This window comes from Heterodontus francisci, chromosome 9 (genome assembly GCF_036365525.1).
Source record: "Heterodontus francisci isolate sHetFra1 chromosome 9, sHetFra1.hap1, whole genome shotgun sequence".
Taxonomy (NCBI): Eukaryota; Metazoa; Chordata; class Chondrichthyes; order Heterodontiformes; family Heterodontidae; genus Heterodontus; species Heterodontus francisci.
In genome coordinates this window covers 102,750,125-102,771,985 of record NC_090379.1, presented here as the reverse complement: position 1 = coordinate 102,771,985, position 21,861 = coordinate 102,750,125, and the positions used below count along the sequence as shown (strand labels likewise).

Here is a 21,861-nt window from a genome sequence, read left to right as displayed (position 1 = left end):
ACAGCAGGAGAACACCAGGCAGCAGCAACAGGTGAACACCAGGGAGAAGCAGCAGGAGAACACCTGGGAGCAGCAACAGGTGAACACCAGGCAGCAGCAGCAGGAGAACACCAGGGAGATGCAGCATGAGAACACCAGGGAGAAACAGCAGGCGAACACCAGGCAGCAGCAACAGGAGAACACCAGGCAGCAACAGGAGAACACCAGGCAGCAGCAACAGGAGAACACCAGGCAGCAGCAGCAGGAGAACACCAGGCAGCAGTAACAGGTGAACACCGGGCAGCAGCAACAGGTGAACATCAGGCAGCAGTAACAGTAGAACACCAGGCAGCAGCAGCAGGAGAACAGCAGGCAGCAGCTCCAGGTGAACACCAGGAAGCAGCAACAGGAGAACACCAGGCAGCAGTAACAGGAGAACATCAGGCAGCAGTAACAGGAGAACAGCAGGCAGCAGCAACAGGAGAACACCAGGCAGCTGTAACAGGAGAACATCAGGCAGCAGTAACAGGAGAACACCAGGCAGCAGCAGCAGTAGAACACCAGGCAGCAGCAACAGGTGAACACCAGGGAGCAGTAACAGGAGAACACCAGGCAGCAGTAACAGGAGAACACCAGGCCGCAGCAACAGGAGAACACCAGGCAGCAGCAGGAGAACACCAGGCAGCAGCAACAGGAGACCACCAGACAACAGCAACAGGAGAACACCAGGCAGCAGCAGGAGATCACCAGACAGCAGCAGATGAACAACAGACAACAGCAACAGGAGAACAGCAGACAGCAGCAATAGGAGAACAGCAGGCAGCAGCAGGAGAACACCAGGCAACCGTAACAGGAGAACACCAGGCAGCAGCAGGAGATCACCAGACAACAGCAGATGAACAACAGACAACAGGAGCAGGAGAACACCAGACAGCAGTAGGAGAACACCAGGCAACAGTAACAGGAGAACACCAGACAGCAGCAGGAGATCACCAGACAGCAGCAGATGAACAACAGACAACAGCAACAGGAGAACACCAGGAAGCAACAACAACGGGAGAACACCAGGCAGCAGCATGAGAACACCAAGCAGCAGCAGCAGGAGAACACCAGGCACCAGCAACAGGAGAACACCAGGCAGCAACAGGAGAACACCAGGCAGCAGCAACAGGAGAACACCAGGCAGCAACAGGAGAACACCAGGCAGCAGCAACAGGAGAACACCAGGCAGCAACAGGAGAGCACCAGGCAGCAGCAGCAGGAGAACACCAGGCAGCAACAGGAGAACACCAGGCAGCAGCAGCAGGAGAACACCAGGCAGCAGCAACAGGAGAGCACCAGGCAGCAGCAGCAGGAGAACACCAGGCAGAAACAGGAGAACAACAGGGAGCAGCAACAGGAGAACACCAGGCAGCAACAGGAGAACACCAGGCAGCAGCAGCAGGAGAACACCAGGCAGCAACAGGAGAACACCAGGCAGCAGCAGCAGGAGAACAGCAGGCAGCAACAGGAGTACACCAGGCAGCAGCAACAGGACAACACCTGGCAGCAACAGGAGAACACCAGAAAGGAGCAACAGGAGAACATCAGGCAGCAGTAACAGTAGAACACCAGGCAGCAGCAACAGGTGAACATCAGGCAGCAGTAACAAGGAGAACACCAGGCAGCAGCAGCAGGAGAACACCAGGCAGCAGCTACAGCTGAACACCAGGAAGCAGCAACAGGAGAACACCAGGCAGCATTAACAGGAGAACAACAGGCAGCAGTAACAGGAGAACAGCAGGCAGCAGCAACAGGAAAACACCAGGCAGCTGTAACAGGAGAACGTCAGGCAGCAGTAACAGGAGAACACCAGGCAGCAGCAGCAGTAGAACACCAGGCAGCAGCAACAGGAGAACACCAGGGAGCAGTAACAGGAGAACACCAGGGAGCAGTAACAGGAGAACACCAGGCCGCAGCAACAGGAGAACACCAGGCAGCAGCAGGAGAACACCAGGCAGCAGCAGCAGGAGACCACCAGACAACAGCAACAGGAGAACACCAGGCAGCAGCAGGAGATCACCAGACAGCAGCAGATGAACAACAGACAACAGCAACAGGAGAACAGCAGACAGCAGCAACAGGAGAACACCAGGCAGCAGCAGGAGAACACCAGGCAACCGTAACAGGAGAACACCAGGCAGCAGCAGGAGATCACCAGACAGCAGCAGATGAACAACAGACAACAGCAGCAGGAGAACACCAGACAGCAGCAGGAGAACACCAGGCAACAGTAACAGGAGAACACCAGGCAGCAGCAGGAGATCACCAGACAGCAGCAGATGAACAACAGACAACAGCAACAGGAGAACACCAGGAAGCAACAACAACGGGAGAACACCAGGCAGCAGCAGGAGAACACCAAGCAGCAGCAGCAGGAGAACACCAGGCACCAGCAACAGGAGAACACCAGGCAGCAACAGGAGAACACCAGGCAGCAGCAACAGGAGAACACCAGGCAGCAACAGGAGAACACCAGGCAGCAGCAACAGGAGAACACCAGGCAGCAACAGGAGAGCACCAGGCAGCAGCAGCAGGAGAACACCAGGCAGCAACAGGAGAACACCAGGCAGCAGCAGCAGGAGAACACCAGGCAGCAGCAACAGGAGAGCACCAGGCAGCAGCAGCAGGAGAACACCAGGCAGCAACAGGAGAACAACAGGGAGCAGCAACAGGAGAACACCAGGCAGCAACAGGAGAACACCAGACAGCAGCAACAGGAGAACACCAGGCATCAGCAGGTGAACACCAGACAGCAGCAACAGGAGAACACCAGGCAGCAGCAAGAGGCGAACACCAGACAGCAACAGGAGAACACCAGTCCGCAGCAGCAGGTGAACACCAGGCAGCAGTAACAGGAGAACACCAGGCAGCAGCAACAGGTGAACACCAGTCCGCAGCAGCAGGAGAACACCAGGCAGCAGTCACAGGAGAACACCAGGCAGCAGTAACAGGAGAATACCAGGCAGCAGCAGCAGTCGAACACCAGGCAGCAGCAACAGGAGAACAACAGGGAGCAGCAGCAGGAGAACACCAGGCAGCAGCAGCAGGTGAACACCAGGCAGCAGTAACAGGAGAACACCAGGCAGCAGCAACAGGTGAACACCAGTCCGCAGCAGCAGGAGAACACCAGGCAGCAGTCACAGGAGAACACCAGGCAGCAGTAACAGGAGAATACCAGGCAGCAGCAGCAGGAGAACACCAGGTAGCAGCAGGAGAACAGGAGGCAGCAACAACAAGCGGAGAACACCAGGTAGCAGCCAATGAATACCAGACAACAGCAACAGGAGAACACCAGGCAGCAACAACAACAGGAGAACACCAGGCAGCAGCAGGAGAACACCAGACAGCAGCAACAGGAGAACACCAGACAACAGCAGCAGTAGAACACCAGGCATCAGCAACAGGAGAACACCAGGCAGCAACAGGAGAATACCAGGCAGCAACAGGAGAACACCAGGCAGCAGCAACAGGAGAACACCAAGCAGCAACAGGAGAACACCAGCATCAGCAACAGGAGAACATCAGGCAGCAGCAACAGGAGAACACCAGGCAGCAGCAGCAGGAGACACCAGGCAGCAGCAACAGGATAACACCAGGCAGCAACAGGAGAACACCAGGCAGTAGCACCAGGAGAACACCAGGCAGCAGCAACAGGAGAACACCAAGCAGCAGCAACAGGAGAACACCAGGCAGCAGCAACAGGAGAACACCAGGCAGCAACAGGAGAACACCAGGCAGCAGCAACAGGAGAACACCAGGCAACAACAGCAGGAGAACACCAGGCATCAGCAACAGGAGAACACCAGGCAGCAACAGGAGAAAAGCAGGCAGCAACAGGAGAACACCAGACAGCAGCAGCAGGAGAACACCAGACAACAGCAGCAGGAGATCACCAGGCATCAGCAACAGGAGAACACCAGGCAGCAACAGGAGAAAAGCAGGCAGCAACAGGAGAACACCAGACAGCAGCAACAGGAGAACACCAAGCAGCAACAGGAGAACACCAGGCAGCAGCAACAGGAGAACACCAGGCAACAACAGCAGGAGAACACCAGGCATCAGCAACAGGAGAACACCAGGCAGCAACAGGAGAAAAGCAGGCAGCAACAGGAGAACACCAGACAGCAGCAGCAGGAGAACACCAGACAACAGCAGCAGGAGATCACCAGGCATCAGCAACAGGAGAACACCAGGCAGCAACAGGAGAAAAGCAGGCAGCAACAGGAGAACACCAGACAGCAGCAACAGGAGAACACCAGGCATCAGCAGGTGAACACCAGACAGCAGCAAAAGGAGAACACCAGGCAGCAGCAACAGGTGAACACCAGGAAGCAACAGGAGAACACCAGGCAGCAGCAACAGGAGAACACCAGGCATCAGCAGGTGAACACCAGACAGCAGTAACAGGGGAACACCAGGTAGCAACAACAGGCGAACACCAGGCAGCAACAGGATAACACCAGACAGCAGCAACAGGAGAACACCAGGCAGCAGCAGGAGAACACCAGACAGCAGCAACAGGAGAACACCAGGCATCAGCAGCTGAACACCAGGCAGCAGCAGGTGAACACCAGGCAGCAGCAACAGGAGAACACCAGGCAGCAGCAGGAGAACACAAGACAACAGCAGCAGGAGAACACCAGGAATCAGCAGGTGAACACCAGGCAGCAGCAACAGGAGAACACCAGGCAGCAGCAACAGGCGAACACCAGGCAGAAACAGGAGAACACCAGGCAGCAGCAACAGGAGAACACCAGGCAGCAGCAACAGGAGAACACCAGGCAGCAGCAGGTGAATACCAGACAACAGCAGCAGGAGAACACCAGGCAACAGCAGGTGAACACCAGACAACAGCAGCATGAGAACACCAGGCATCAGCAGGTGAACACCAGGCAGCAGCAGGTGAACACCAGGCAGCAGCAACAGGAGAACACCAGGCAGCAGCAACAGGCGAACACCTGGCAGAAACAGGAGAACACCAGGCAGCAGTAACAGGAGAATACCAGGCAGCAGCAGCAGTCGAACACCAGGCAGCAGCAACAGGAGAACAACAGGGAGCAGCAGCAGGAGAACACCAGGCAGCAGCAGCAGGTGAACACCAGGCAGCAGTAACAGGAGAACACCAGGCAGCAGCAACAGGTGAACACCAGGCCGCAGCAGCAGGAGAACACCAGGCAGCAGTCACAGGAGAACACCAGGCAGCAGTAACAGGAAAATACCAGGCAGCAGCAGCAGGAGAACACCAGGTAGCAGCAGGAGAACAGGAGGCAGCAACAACAAGCGGAGAACACCAGGTAGCAGCCAATGAATACCAGACAACAGCAACAGGAGAACACCAGGCAGCAACAACAACAGGAGAACACCAGGCAGCAGCAGGAGAACACCAGACAGCAGCAACAGGAGAACACCAGACAACAGCAGCAGTAGAACACCAGGCATCAGCAACAGGAGAACACCAGCAGCAACAGGAGAATACCAGGCAGCAACAGGAGAACACCAGGCAGCAGCAACAGGAGAACACCAGCATCAGCAACAGGAGAACATCAGGCAGCAGCAACAGGAGAACACCAGGCAGCAGCAGCAGGAGACACCAGGCAGCAGCAACAGGATAACACCAGGCAGCAACAGGAGAACACCAGGCAGTAGCACCAGGAGAACACCAGGCAGCAACAGGAGAACACCAGGCAGCAGCAACAGGAGAACACCAGGCAGCAGCAACAGGAGAACACCAGGCAGCAACAGGAGAACACCAGGCAGCAGCAACAGGAGAACACCAGGCAACAACAGGAGAACACCAGGCAGCAGCAACAGGAGAACACCAGGCAGCAACAGGAGAACACCAGGCAGCAGCAGCAGGAGACACCAGGCAGTAGCACCAGGAGAACACCAGGCAGCAGCAGCAGGAGAACAGCAGGCAGCAACAGGAGAACACCAGGCAGCAGCAACAGGACAACACCCGGCAGCAACAGGAGAACACCAGACAGCAGCAACATGAGAACACCAGGCAGCAACAGGAGAACACCAGCAGCAGCAACAGGAGAACACTAGGCAGCAGCAACAGGAGAAGACCAAGCAGCAACAGGAGAACACCAGCATCAGCAACAGGAGAACATCAGGCAGCAGCAACATGAGAACACCAGGCAGCAGCAACAGGAGAACACCAGGCAGCAGCAACAGGTGAACACCAGGCAGCAACAGGAGAACACCAGGCAGCAGCAACAGGAGAACACCAGGCAACAACAGGAGAACACCAGGCAGCAGCAGCAGGAGAACACCAGGCAGCAGCAGGTGAACACCAGACAACAGCAACAGGAGAACACCAGGTAGCAGCAGGAGAACAGGAGGCAGCAACAACAACAGGAGAACACCAGGCAGCAGCAACAGGAGAACACCAGGCAGCTGCAACAGGAGAACACCAGGCAGCAGCAACAGGAGAACACCAGACAACAGCAGCAGTAGAACACCAGGCATCAGCAACAGGAGAACACCAGGCAGCAACAGGAGAATACCAGGCAGCAACAGGAGAACACCAGGCAGCAGCAACAGGAGAACACCAAGCATCAACAGGAGAACACCAGCATCAGCAACAGGAGAACATCAGGCAGCAGCAACAGGAGAACACCAGGCAGCAGCAGCAGGAGACACCAGGCAGCAGCAACAAGATAACACCAGGCAGCAACAGGAGAACACCAGGCAGTAGCACCAGGAGAACACCAGGCAGCAACAGGAGAACACCAGGCAGCAGCAACAGGAGAACACCAGGCAGCAGCAACAGGAGAACACCAGGCAGCAACAGGAGAACACCAGGCAGCAGCAACAGGAGAACACCAGGCAACAACAGCAGGAGAACACCAGGCATCAGCAACAGGAGAACACCAGGCAGCAACAGGAGAAAAGCAGGCAGCAACAGGAGAACACCAGACAGCAGCAGCAGGAGAACACCAGACAACAGCAGCAGGAGATCACCAGGCATCAGCAACAGGAGAACACCAGGCAGCAACAGGAGAAAAGCTGGCAGCAACAGGAGAACACCAGACAGCAGCAACAGGAGAACACCAGGCATCAGCAGGTGAACACCAGACAGCAGCAAAAGGAGAACACCAGGCAGCAGCAACAGGTGAACACCAGGAAGCAACAGGAGAACACCAGGCAGCAGCAACAGGAGAACACCAGGCATCAGCAGGTGAACACCAGACAGCAGTAACAGGGGAACACCAGGTAGCAACAACAGGCGAACACCAGGCAGCAACAGGATAACACCAGACAGCAGCAACAGGAGAACACCAGGCAGCAGCAGGAGAACACCAGACAGCAGCAACAGGAGAACACCAGGCATCAGCAGCTGAACACCAGGCAGCAGCAGGTGAACACCAGGCAGCAGCAACAGGAGAACACCAGGCAGCAGCAGGAGAACACAAGACAACAGCAGCAGGAGAACACCAGGAATCAGCAGGTGAACACCAGGCAGCAGCAACAGGAGAACACCAGGCAGCAGCAACAGGCGAACACCAGGCAGAAACAGGAGAACACCAGGCAGCAGCAACAGGAGAACACCAGGCGGCAGCAACAGGAGAACACCAGGCAGCAGCAGGTGAATACCAGACAACAGCAGCAGGAGAACACCAGGCAACAGCAGGTGAACACCAGACAACAGCAGCATGAGAACACCAGGCATCAGCAGGTGAACACCAGGCAGCAGCAGGTGAACACCAGGCAGCAGCAACAGGAGAACACCAGGCAGCAGCAACAGGCGAACACCTGGCAGAAACAGGAGAACACCAGGCAGCAGTAACAGGAGAATACCAGGCAGCAGCAGCAGTCGAACACCAGGCAGCAGCAACAGGAGAACAACAGGGAGCAGCAGCAGGAGAACACCAGGCAGCAGCAGCAGGTGAACACCAGGCAGCAGTAACAGGAGAACACCAGGCAGCAGCAACAGGTGAACACCAGGCCGCAGCAGCAGGAGAACACCAGGCAGCAGTCACAGGAGAACACCAGGCAGCAGTAACAGGAAAATACCAGGCAGCAGCAGCAGGAGAACACCAGGTAGCAGCAGGAGAACAGGAGGCAGCAACAACAAGCGGAGAACACCAGGTAGCAGCCAATGAATACCAGACAACAGCAACAGGAGAACACCAGGCAGCAACAACAACAGGAGAACACCAGGCAGCAGCAGGAGAACACCAGACAGCAGCAACAGGAGAACACCAGACAACAGCAGCAGTAGAACACCAGGCATCAGCAACAGGAGAACACCAGGCAGCAACAGGAGAATACCAGGCAGCAACAGGAGAACACCAGGCAGCAGCAACAGGAGAACACCAGCATCAGCAACAGGAGAACATCAGGCAGCAGCAACAGGAGAACACCAGGCAGCAGCAGCAGGAGACACCAGGCAGCAGCAACAGGATAACACCAGGCAGCAACAGGAGAACACCAGGCAGTAGCACCAGGAGAACACCAGGCAGCAACAGGAGAACACCAGGCAGCAGCAACAGGAGAACACCAGGCAGCAGCAACAGGAGAACACCAGGCAGCAACAGGAGAACACCAGGCAGCAGCAACAGGAGAACACCAGGCAACAACAGGAGAACACCAGGCAGCAGCAACAGGAGAACACCAGGCAGCAACAGGAGAACACCAGGCAGCAGCAGCAGGAGACACCAGGCAGTAGCACCAGGAGAACACCAGGCAGCAGCAGCAGGAGAACAGCAGGCAGCAACAGGAGAACACCAGGCAGCAGCAACAGGACAACACCCGGCAGCAACAGGAGAACACCAGACAGCAGCAACATGAGAACACCAGGCAGCAACAGGAGAACACCAGCAGCAGCAACAGGAGAACACTAGGCAGCAGCAACAGGAGAAGACCAAGCAGCAACAGGAGAACACCAGCATCAGCAACAGGAGAACATCAGGCAGCAGCAACATGAGAACACCAGGCAGCAGCAACAGGAGAACACACGGCAGCAGCAACAGGTGAACACAAGGCAGCAACAGGAGAACACCAGGCAGCAGCAACAGGAGAACACCAGGCAACAACAGGAGAACACCAGGCATCAGCAGCAGGAGAACACCAGGCAGCAGCAGGTGAACACCAGACAACAGCAACAGGAGAACACCAGGTAGCAGCAGGAGAACAGGAGGCAGCAACAACAACAGGAGAACACCAGGCAGCAGCAACAGGAGAACACCAGGCAGCTGCAACAGGAGAACACCAGGCAGCAGCAACAGGCGAACACCAGGCAGCAACAGGAGAACACCAGGCAGCAGCAACAGGAGAACACCAGGCAACAACAGGAGAACGCCAGGCAGCAGCAGCAGGAGAACACCAGGCAGCAGCTGCAGGAGAACACCAGGTAACAGCAGGTGAACACCAGACAACAGCAGCAGGAGAACACCAAGCAGCAACAGGAGAACACCGGGCAGCAACAGGAGAACACCAGGGAGCAGCAGCAGGTGAGCACAAGGCAGCAGCAACAGGAGAACATCAGGCAGCTGTAACAGGAGAACACCAGGGAGAAACAGCAGGAGAACACCAGGCAGCAGCAACAGGGGAACACCAGGGAGAAGCAGCAGGAGAACACCTGGGAGCATCAACAGGTGAACACCAGGCAGCAGCAGCAGGAGAACACCAGGGAGATGCAGCATGAGAACACCAGGGAGAAACAGCAGGCGAACACCAGGCAGCAGCAACAGGAGAACACCAGGCAGCAACAGGAGAACACCAGCAGCAGCAACAGGAGAACACCAGGCAGCAGCAACAGGAGAACACCAGGCAGCAGCAGGTGAATACCAGACAACAGGAGCAGGAGAACACCAGGCAACAGCAGGTGAACACCAGACAACAGCAGCATGAGAACACCAGGCATCAGCAGGTGAACACCAGGCAGCAGCAGGTGAACACCAGGCAGCAGCAACAGGAGAACACCAGGCAGCAGCAACAGGCGAACACCTGGCAGAAACAGGAGAACACCAGGCAGCAGTAACAGGAGAATACCAGGCAGCAGCAGCAGTCGAACACCAGGCAGCAGCAACAGGAGAACAACAGGGAGCAGCAGCAGGAGAACACCAGGCAGCAGCAGCAGGTGAACACCAGGCAGCAGTAACAGGAGAACACCAGGCAGCAGCAACAGGTGAACACCAGGCCGCAGCAGCAGGAGAACACCAGGCAGCAGTCACAGGAGAACACCAGGCAGCAGTAAACAGGAGAATACCAGGCAGCAGCAGCAGGAGAACACCAGGTAGCAGCAGGAGAACAGGAGGCAGCAACAACAAGCGGAGAACACCAGGTAGCAGCCAATGAATACCAGACAACAGCAACAGGAGAACACCAGGCAGCAACAACAACAGGAGAACACCAGGCAGCAGCAGGAGTACTCCAGACAGCAGCAACAGGAGAACACCAGACAACAGCAGCAGTAGAACACCAGGTATCAGCAACAGGAGAACACCAGGCAGCAACAGGAGAATACCAGGCAGCAACAGGAGAACACCAGGCAGCAGCAACAGGAGAACACCAAGCAGCAACAGGAGAACACCAGCATCAGCAACAGGAGAACATCAGGCAGCAGCAACAGGAGAACACCAGGCAGCAGCAGCAGGAGACACCAGGCAGCAGCAACAGGATAACACCAGGCAGCAACAGGAGAACACCAGGCAGTAGCACCAGGAGAACACCAGGCAGCAACAGGAGAACACCAGGCAGCAGCAACAGGAGAACACCAGGCAGCAGCAACAGGAGAACACCAGGCAGCAACAGGAGAACACCAGGCAGCAGCAACAGGAGAACACCAGGCAACAACAGGAGAACACCAGGCAGCAGCAACAGGAGAACACCAGGCAGCAACAGGAGAACACCAGGCAGCAGCAGCAGGAGACACCAGGCAGTAGCACCAGGAGAACACCAGGCAGCAGCAGCAGGAGAACAGCAGGCAGCAACAGGAGAACACCAGGCAGCAGCAACAGGACAACACCTGGCAGCAACAGGAGAACACCAGACAGCAGCAACATGAGAACACCAGGCAGCAACAGGAGAACACCAGCAGCAGCAACAGGAGAACACCAGGCAGCAGCAACAGGAGAACACCAAGCAGCAACAGGAGAACACCAGCATCAGCAACAGGAGAACATCAGGCAGCAGCAACATGAGAACACCAGGCAGCAGCAACAGGAGAACACCAGGCAGCAGCAACAGGTGAACACCAGGCAGCAACAGGAGAACACCAGGCAGCAGCAACAGGAGAACACCAGGCAACAACAGGAGAACACCAGGCAGCAGCAGCAGGAGAACACCGGGCAGCAGCAGGTGAACACCAGACAACAGCAACAGGAGAACACCAGGTAGCAGCAGGAGAACAGGAGGCAGCAACAACAACAGGAGAACACCAGGCAGCAGCAACAGGAGAACACCAGGAAGCTGCAACAGGAGAACACCAGGCAGCAGCAACAGCCGAACACCAGGCAGCAACAGGAGAACACCAGGCAGCAGCAACAGGAGAACACCAGGCAACAACAGGAGAACGCCAGGCAGCAGCAGCAGGAGAACACCAGGCAGCAGCTGCAGGAGAACACCAGGTAACAGCAGGTGAACACCAGACAACAGCAGCAGGAGAACACCAGGCAGCAACAGGAGAACACCGGGCAGCAACAGGAGAACACCAGGGAGCAGCAGCAGGTGAGCACGAGGCAGCAGCAACAGGAGAACATCAGGCAGCTGTAACAGGAGAACACCAGGGAGAAACAGCAGGAGAACACCAGGCAGCAGCAACAGGTGAACTCCAGGGAGAAGCAGCAGGAGAACACCTGGGAGCAGGAACAGGTGAACACCAGGCAGCAGCAGCAGGAGAACACCAGGGAGATGCAGCATGAGAACACCAGTGAGAAACAGCAGGCGAACACCAGGCAGCAGCAACAGGAGAACACCAGGCAGCAACAGGAGAACACCAGGCAGCAGCAACAGGAGAACACCAGGCAGCAGCAGCAGGAGAACACCAGGCAGCAGTAACAGGTGAACACCGGGCAGCAGCAACAGGTGAACATCAGGCAGCAGTAACAGTAGAACACCAGGCAGCAGCAGCAGGAGAACACCAGGCAGCAGCTCCAGGTGAACACCAGGAAGCAGCAACAGGAGAACACCAGGCAGCAGTAACAGGAGAACATCAGGCAGCAGTAACAGGAGAACAGCAGGCAGCAGCAACAGGAGAACACCAGGCAGCTGTAACAGGAGAACATCAGGCAGCAGCAGCAGTAGAACACCAGGCAGCAGCAACAGGTGAACACCAGGGAGCAGTAACAGGAGAACACCAGGGAGCAGTAACAGGAGAACACCAGGCCGCAGCAACAGGAGAACACCAGGCAGCAGCAGGAGAACACCAGGCAGCAGCAACAGGAGACCACCAGACAACAGCAACAGGAGAACACCAGGCAGCAGCAGGAGATCACCAGACAGCAGCAGATGAACAACAGACAACAGCAGCAGGAGAACACCAGACAGCAGCAGGAGAACACCAGGCAACAGTAACAGGAGAACACCAGGCAGCAGCAGGAGATCACCAGACAGCAGCAGATGAACAACAGACAACAGCAACAGGAGAACACCAGGAAGCAGCAGGAGAACACCAGGCAACCGTAGCAGGAGAACACCAGGCAGCAGCAGGAGATCACCAGACAACAGCAGATGAACAACAGACAACAGCAGCAGGAGAACACCAGACAGCAGCAGGAGAACACCAGGCAACAGTAACAGGAGAACACCAGGCAGCAGCAGGAGATCACCAGACAGCAGCAGATGAACAACAGACAACAGCAACAGGAGAACACCAGGAAGCAACAACAACGGGAGAACACCAGGCAGCAGCAGGAGAACACCAAGCAGCAGCAGCAGGAGAACACCAGGCACCAGCAACAGGAGAACACCAGGCAGCAACAGGAGAACACCAGGCAGCAGCAACAGGAGAACACCAGGCAGCAACAGGAGAACACCAGGCAGCAGCAACAGGAGAACACCAGGCAGCAACAGGAGAGCACCAGGCAGCAGCAGCAGGAGAACACCAGGCAGCAACAGGAGAACACCAGGCAGCAGCAGCAGGAGAACACCAGGCAGCAGCAACAGGAGAGCACCAGGCAGCAGCAGCAGGAGAACACCAGGCAGCAGCAGGAGAACAACAGGGAGCAGCAACAGGAGAACACCAGGCAGCAACAGGAGAACACCAGGCAGCAGCAGCAGGAGAACACCAGGCAGCAACAGGAGAACACCAGGCAGCAGCAGCAGGAGAACAGCAGGCAGCAACAGGAGTGCACCAGGCAGCAGCAACAGGACAACACCTGGCAGCAACAGGAGAACACCAGAAAGGAGCAACAGGAGAACATCAGGCAGCAGTAACAGTAGAACACCAGGCAGCAGCAACAGGTGAACATCAGGCAGCAGTAACAGGAGAACACCAGGCAGCAGCAGCAGGAGAACACCAGGCAGCAGCTACAGCTGAACACCAGGAAGCAGCAACAGGAGAACATCAGGCAGCAGTAACAGGAGAACAGCAGGCAGCAGCAACAGGAGAACACCAGGCAGCTGTAACAGGAGAACGTCAGGCAGCAGTAACAGGAGAACACCAGGCAGCAGCAGCAGTAGAACACCAGGCAGCAGCAACAGGAGAACACCAGGGAGCAGTAACAGGAGAACACCAGGGAGCAGTAACAGTAGAACACCAGGGAGCAGTAACAGGAGAACACCAGGCCGCAGCAACAGGAGAACACCAGGCAGCAGCAGGAGAACACCAGGCAGCAGCAGCAGGATACCACCAGACAACAGCAACAGGAGAACACCAGGCAGCAGCAAGAGATCACCAGACAGCAGCAGATGAACAACAGACAACAGCAACAGGAGAACAGCAGACAGCAGCAACAGGAGAACACCAGGCAGCAGCAGGAGAACACCAGGCAACCGTAACAGGAGAACACCAGGCAGCAGCAGGAGATCACCAGACAGCAGCAGATGAACAACAGACAACAGCAGCAGGAGAACACCAGACAGCAGCAGGAGAACACCAGGCAACAGTAACAGGAGAACACCAGGCAGCAGCAGGAGATCACCAGACAGCAGCAACAGGAGAACACCAGGCAGCAGCAACAGGAGAACACCAGGCAGCAGCAATAGGAGAACACCAGGGAGCAGTAACAGGAGAACACCAGGCAGCAGCAGGAGATCACCAGACAGCAGCAGATGAACAACAGACAACAGCAACAGGAGAACACCAGGAAGCAACAACAACGGGAGAACACCAGACAGCAGCAACAGGAGAACACCAGGCAGCAGCAACAGGAGAACACCAGGCAGCAGCAATAGGAGAACACCAGGGAGCAGTAACAGGAGAACACCAGGCAACCGTAACAGGAGAACACCAGGCAGCAGCAGGAGATCACCAGACAACAGCAGATGAACAAGAGACAACAGCAGCAGGAGAACACCAGACAGCAGCAGGAGAACACCAGGCAACAGTAACAGGAGAACACCAGGCAGCAGCAGGAGATCACCAGACAGCAGCAGATGAACAACAGACAACAGCAACAGGAGAACACCAGGAAGCAACAACAATGGGAGAACACCAGGCAGCAGCAGGAGAACACCAAGCAGCAGCAGCAGGAGAACACCAGGCACCAGCAACAGGAGAACACCAGGCAGCAACAGGAGAACACCAGGCAGCAGCAACAGGAGAACACCAGGCAGCAACAGGAGAACACCAGGCAGCAGCAACAGGAGAACACCAGGCAGCAACAGGAGAGCACCAGGCAGCAGCAGCAGGAGAACACCAGGCAGCAACAGGAGAACACAAGGCAGCAGCAGCAGGAGAACACCAGGCAGCAGCAACAGGAGAGCACCAGGCAGCAGCAGCAGGAGAACACCAGGCAGCAACAGGAGAACAACAGGGAGCAGCAACAGGAGAACACCAGGCAGCAACAGGAGAACACCAGGCAGCAGCAACAGGAGAGCACCAGGCAGCAGCAGCAGGAGAACACCAGGCAGCAACAGGAGAACACCAGGCAGCAGCAGCAGGAGAACAGCAGGCAGCAACAGGAGTACACCAGGCAGCAGCAACAGGACAACACCTGGCAGCATCAGGAGAACACCAGAAAGGAGCAACAGGAGAACATCAGGCAGCAGTAACAGTAGAACACCAGGCAGCAGCAACAGGTGAACATCAGGCAGCAGTAACAGGAGAACACCAGGCAGCAGCAGCAGGAGAACACCGGGCAGCAGCTACAGCTGAACACCAGGAAGCAGCAACAGGAGAACACCAGGCAGCATTAACAGGAGAACATCAGGCAGCAGTAACAGGAGAACAGCAGGCAGCAGCAACAGGAGAACAACAGGCAGCTGTAACAGGAGAACGTCAGGCAGCAGTAACAGGAGAACACCAGGCAGCAGCAGCAGTAGAACACCAGGCAGCAGCAACAGGAGAACACCAGGGAGCAGTAACAGGAGAACACCAGGGAGCAGTAACAGGAGAACACCAGGGAGCAGTAACAGGAGAACACCAGGCCGCAGCAACAGGAGAACACCAGGCAGCAGCAGGAGAACACCAGGCAGCAGCAGCAGGAGACCACCAGACAACAGCAACAGGAGAACACCAGGCAGCAGCAGGAGATCACCAGACAGCAGCAGATGAACAACAGACAACAGCAACAGGAGAACAGCAGACAGCAGCAACAGGAGAACACCAGGCAGCAGCAGGAGAACACCAGGCAACCGTAACAGGAGAACACCAGGCAGCAGCAGGAGATCACCAGACAGCAGCAGATGAACAACAGACAACAGCAGCAGGAGAACACCAGACAGCAGCAGGAGAACACCAGACAACAGCAACAGGAGAACACCAGGAAGCAACAACAACGGGAGAACACCACACAGCAGCAGGAGAACACCAAGCAGCAGCAGCAGGAGAACACCAGGCACCAGCAACAGGAGAACACCTGGCAGCAACAGGAGAACACCAGGCAGCAGCAACAGGAGAACACCAGGCAGCAACAGGAGAACACCAGGCAGCAGCAACAGGAGAACTCCAGGCAGCAACAGGAGAGCACCAGGCAGCAGCAGCAGGAGAACACCAGGCAGCAACAGGAGAACACCAGGCAGCAGCAGCAGGAGAACACCAGGCAGCAGCAACAGGAGAGCACCAGGCAGCAGCAGCAGGAGAACACCAGGCAGCAACAGGAGAACAACAGGGAGCAGCAACAGGAGAACACCAGGCAGCAACAGGAGAACACCAGGCAGCAGCAACAGGAGAGCACCAGGCAGCAGCAGCAGGAGAACACCAGGCCGCAACAGGAGAACACCAGGCAGCAGGAACAGGAGAACACCAGGCAGCAACAGGAGAACACCAGGCAGCAGCAACAGGAGAACACCAGGCAGCAGCAACAGGAGATCAGCAGGCAGCAGCAGCAGGAGAACACCAGGCAGCAGTAACAGGTGAACACCAGGCAGCAGCAAAAGGTGAACATCAGGCAGCAGTAACAGTAGAACACCAGGCAGCAGCAGCAGTAGAACACCACGCAGCAGCAACAGGAGAACACCAGGCAGCAACAACCGGAGAAAACCAGGGAGCAGCAGCAGGAGTACGCCAGGGAGCAGTAACAGGAGAATATCAGGCAGCAGTGACAGGAGAACACCAGGCAGCAGCAGTAGAACACCAGGCAGCAGCAGCAGGAGAACACCAGGCAGCAGGAACAGGAGAACGCCAGGCCGCAGTAACAGGAGAACACCAGGCAGCAGTAACAGGAGAACACCAGGCAGCAGCAGTCGAACACCAGGCAGCAGCAGCAGGAGAACACCAGGCAGCAGTAACAGGAGAACGCCAGGCCGCAGTAACAGGAGAACACCAGGCAGCAGCAGCAGAACAGCAGGCAGCAACAGGAGAACACCAGGCAGCAGCAACAGGAGAACGCCAGGCCGCAGTAACAGGAGAACACCAGGCAGCAGCAGCAGGAGAACACCAGGCAGCAGTCACAGGAGAACATCAGGCAGCACTAACAGGAGAACATCAGGCAGCAACAGGAGAACACCAGGCTGCAGCAGGTGAACACCCGACAACAGCAGCAGGAGAACAGGAGGCAGCAACAGCAACAGGAGAACACCAGGCAGCAGCAGGAGAACACCAGGCAGCAGCCGGTGAACACCAGACAAAAGCAGCAGGAGAACACCAGGCACCAACAGAAGAACACCAGGCAGCAGCAGGTGAACACCAGACAACAGCAGCATGAGAACACCAGGCAGCAGCAGCTGAATATCAGGCAGCAGTAACAGTAGAACACCAGACAACAGCAACAGTAGAACACCAGACAGCAACAGGAGAACACCAGGGATCAGCAGCAGGTGAACACCAGGCAGCAGCAGCAGGAGAAAACGAGGCAGCAGCAACAGGAGAACATCAGGCAGCATTAACAGGAGAACACCAGGCAGCAGCAGCAGTAGAACACCAGACAACAGCAACAGTAGAACACCAGACAGCAACAGGAGAACACCAGGGAGCAGCAGCAGGTGAACACCAGGCAGCAGCAGCAGGAGAACACCAGACAGCAGTAACAGGAGAATATCAGGCAGCATTAACAGGAGAACATCAGGCAGCAGTAACAGGAGAACACCAGGCAGCAGCAACAGGAGAACATCAGGCAGCTGTAACAGGAGAACATCAGGCAGCAGTAACAGGAGAACATCAGGCAGCAGTAACAGGAGAACACCAGGCAGCAGCAACAGGAGAACACCAGGCAGCAGTAACAGGTGAACACCAGGCAGCAGCACCAGGTGAACATCAGGCAGCAGTAACAGTAGAACACCAGGCAGCAGCAACAGGTGAACATCAGGCAGCAGTAACAGGAGAACACCAGGCAGCAGCAGCAGGAGAACACTAGGCAGCAGCTACAGCTGAACACCAGGAAGCAGCAACAGGAGAACACCAGGCAGCATTAACTGGAGAACATCAGGCAGCAGTAACAGGAGAACAGCAGGCAGCAGCAACAGGAGAAAACCAGGCAGCTGTAACAGGAGAACGTCAGGCAGCAGTAACAGGAGAACACCAGGCAGCAGCAGCAGTAGAACACCAGGCAGCAGCAACAGGAGAACACCAGGGAGCAGTAACAGGAGAACACCAGAGAGTAGTAACAGGAGAACACCAGGGAGCAGTAACAGGAGAACACCAGGCCGCAGCAACAGGAGAACACCAGGCAGCAGCAGGAGAACACCAGGCAGCAGCAGCAGGAGACCACCAGACAACAGCAACAGGAGAACACCAGGCAGCAGCAGGAGATCACCAGACAACAGCAGATGAACAACAGACAACAGCAACAGGAGAACAGCAGACAGCAGCAACAGGAGAACACCAGGCAGCAGCAGGAGAACACCAGGCAACCGTAACAGGAGAACACCAGGCAGCAGCAGGAGATCACCAGACAGCAGCAGATGAACAACAGACAACAGCAGCAGGAGAACACCAGACAGCAGCAGGAGAACACCAGGCAACAGTAACAGGAGAACACCAGGCAGCAGCAGGAGATCACCAGACAGCAGCAGCATGAGAACACCAGGCATCAGCAGGTGAACACCAGGCAGCAGCAGGTGAACACCAGGCAGCAGCAACAGGAGAACACCAGGCAGCAGCAACAGGCGAACACCTGGCAGAAACAGGAGAACACCAGGCAGCAGGAACAGGAGAATACCAGGCAGCAGCAGCAGTAGAACACCAGGCAGCAGCAACAGGAGAACAACAGGGAGCAGCAGCAGGAGAACACCAGGCAGCAGCAGCAGGAGAACACCAGGCAGCAGTAACAGGAGAACACCAGGCAGCAGCAACAGGTGAACACCAGGCCGCAGCAGCAGGAGAACACCAGGCAGCATTCACAGGAGAACACCAGGCAGCAGTAACAGGAGAATACAAGGCAGCAGCAGCAGGAGAACACCAGGTAGCAGCAGGAGAACAGGAGGCAGCAACAACAAGCGGAGAACACCAGGTAGCAGCCAATGAATACCAGACAACAGCAACAGGAGAACACCAGGCAGCAACAACAACAGGAGAACACCAGGCAGCAGCAGGAGAACACCAGACAGCAGCAACAGGAGAACACCAGACAACAGCAGAAGTAGAACACCAGGCATCAGCAACAGGAGAACACCAGGCAGCAACAGGAGAATACCAGGCAGCAACAGGAGAACACCAGACAGCAGCAACAGGAGAACACCAGGCATCAGCAGGTGAACACCAGACAGCAGCAACAGGAGAACACCAGGCTGCAGCAACAGGCGAACACCAGGAAGCAACAGGAGAACACCAGGCAGCAGCAACAGGAGAACACCAGGCATCAGCTGGTGAACACCAGGCAGCAGCAACAGGCGAACACCAGGCAGCAACAGGAGAACACCAGGCAGCAGCAAAAGGCGAACACCAGACAGCAACAGGAGAACACCAGACAGCAGCAACAGGAGAACACCAGGCATCAGCAGGTGAACACCAGACAGCAGCAACAGGAGAACACCAGGCAGCAGCAACAGACGAACACCAGGCAGCAACAGGAGAACACCAGGCAGCAGCAACAGGAGAACACCAGGCAGCAGCAACAGGAGAACACCAGGCAGCAACAGCAGAACACCAGGAAGCAGCAACAGGAGAACACCAGGCAGCAGCAGCAGGAGAACAGCAGGCAGCAACAGGAGAGCACCAGGCAGTAGCACCAGGAGAACACCAGGCAGCAGCAACAGGAGAACACCAGGCATCAGCAGGTGAACACCTGGCAGCAGCAACAGGCGAACACCAGGCAGCAACAGGAGAACACCAGGCATCAGCAACAGGAGAACACCAGGCAGCAACAGCAGAACACCAGGAAGCAGCAACAGGAGAACACCAGGCAGCAGCAGCAGGAGAACAGCAGGCAGCAACAGGAGAACACCAGGCAGCAGCAACAGGACAACACCTGGCAGCAACAGGAGAACACCAGAAAGGAGCAACAGGAGAACACCAGGCAGCAACAGGAGAACACCAGCAGCAGCAACAGGAGAACACCAGGCAGCAGCAACAGGAGAACACCCAGCAGCAGCAGGAGAACACCAGCAGCAGCAACAGGAGAACATCAGGCAGCAGCAACAGGAGAACACCGGGCAGCAGCAGCAGGAGACACCAGGCAGCAGCAACAGGATAACACCAGGCAGCAACAGGAGAACACCAGGCAGTAGCACCAGGAGAACACCAGGCAGCAGCAACAGGAGAACACCAGGCATCAGCAGGTGAACACCTGGCAGCAGCAACAGGCGAACACCAGGCAGCAACAGGAGAACACCAGGCAGCAGCAACAGGCGAACACCAGACAGCAACAGGAGAACACCAGACAGCAGCAACAGGAGAACACCAGGCATCAGCAGGTGAACACCAGACAGCAGCAACAGGAGAACACCAGGCAGCAGCAACAGGCGAACACCAGGCAGCAACAGGAGAACACCAGGCAGCAGCAACAGGAGAACACCAGGCAGCAGCAACAGGAGAACACCAGGCAGCAACAGCAGAACACCAGGAAGCAGCAACAGGAGAACACCAGGCAGCAGCAGCAGGAGAACAGCAGGCAGCAACAGGAGAACACCAGGCAGCAGCAACAGGAGAACGCCAGGCCGCAGTAACAGGAGAACACCAGGCAGCAGCAGCAGGAGAACACCAGGCAGCAGTCACAGGAGAACATCAGGCAGCACTAACAGGAGAACATCAGGCAGCAACAGGAGAACACCAGGCTGCAGCAGGTGAACACCCGACAACAGCAGCAGGAGAACAGGAGGCAGCAACAGCAACAGGAGAACACCAGGCAGCAGCAGGAGAACACCAGGCAGCAGCAGGTGAACACCAGACAAAAGCAGCAGGAGAACACCAGGCACCAACAGGAGAACACCAGGCAGCAGCAGGTGAACACCAGACAACAGCAGCATGAGAACACCAGGCAACAGCAGCTGAATATCAGGCAGCAGTAACAGTAGAACACCAGACAACAGCAACAGTAGAACACCAGACAGCAACAGGAGAACACCAGGGACCAGCAGCAGGTGAACACCAGGCAGCAGCAGCAGGAGAAAACGAGGCAGCAGCAACAGGAGAACACCAGACAGCAGCAACAGGAGAACACCAGGCAGCAGCAGGAGAACACCAGACAGCAGCAACAGGAGAACACCAGGCATCAGCAGCTGAACACCAGGCAGCAGCAGGTGAATATCAGGCAGCAGTAACAGTAGAACACCAGACAACAGCAACAGTAGAACACCAGACAGCAACAGGAGAACACCAGGGAGCAGCAGCAGGTGAACACCAGGCAGCAGCAGCAGGAGAACACCAGACAGCAGTAACAGGAGAATATCAGGCAGCATTAACAGGAGAACATCAGGCAGCAGTAACAGGAGAACACCAGGCAGCAGCAACAGGAGAACATCAGGCAGCAGTAACAGGAGAACATCAGGCAGCAGTAACAGGAGAACACCAGGCAGCAGCAACAGGAGAACACCAGGCAGCAGTAACAGGTGAACACCAGGCAGCAGAAACAGGTGAACATCAGGCAGCAGTAACAGTAGAACACCAGGCAGCAGCAACAGGTGAACATCAGGCAGCAGTAACAGGAGAACACCAGGCAGCAGCAGCAGGAGAACACCAGGCAGCAGCTACAGCTGAACACCAGGAAGCAGCAACAGGAGAACACCAGGCAGCATGAACAGGAGAACATCAGGCAGCAGTAACAGGAGAACAGCAGGCAGCAGCAACAGGAGAAAACCAGGCAGCTGTAACAGGAGAACGTCAGGCAGCAGTAACAGGAGAACACCAGGCAGCAG

The 21,861-nt window shown here is 56.4% G+C and overlaps 1 protein-coding gene across 1 annotated transcript in view; it reads left to right on the top strand.

Moving 5' to 3' along the window:
- The first annotated feature begins 9,662 nt into the window (after positions 1-9,662).
- The window catches only part of LOC137373356 (trichohyalin-like), a 154,081-nt gene continuing 141,882 nt past the window's right edge, over positions 9,663-21,861 (top strand). The window contains exon 1 of the mRNA XM_068038179.1: positions 9,663-9,808. Within this exon, the coding sequence (XP_067894280.1) occupies positions 9,663-9,808 (146 nt within the window). The remainder of the gene's footprint in view (positions 9,809-21,861) is intronic.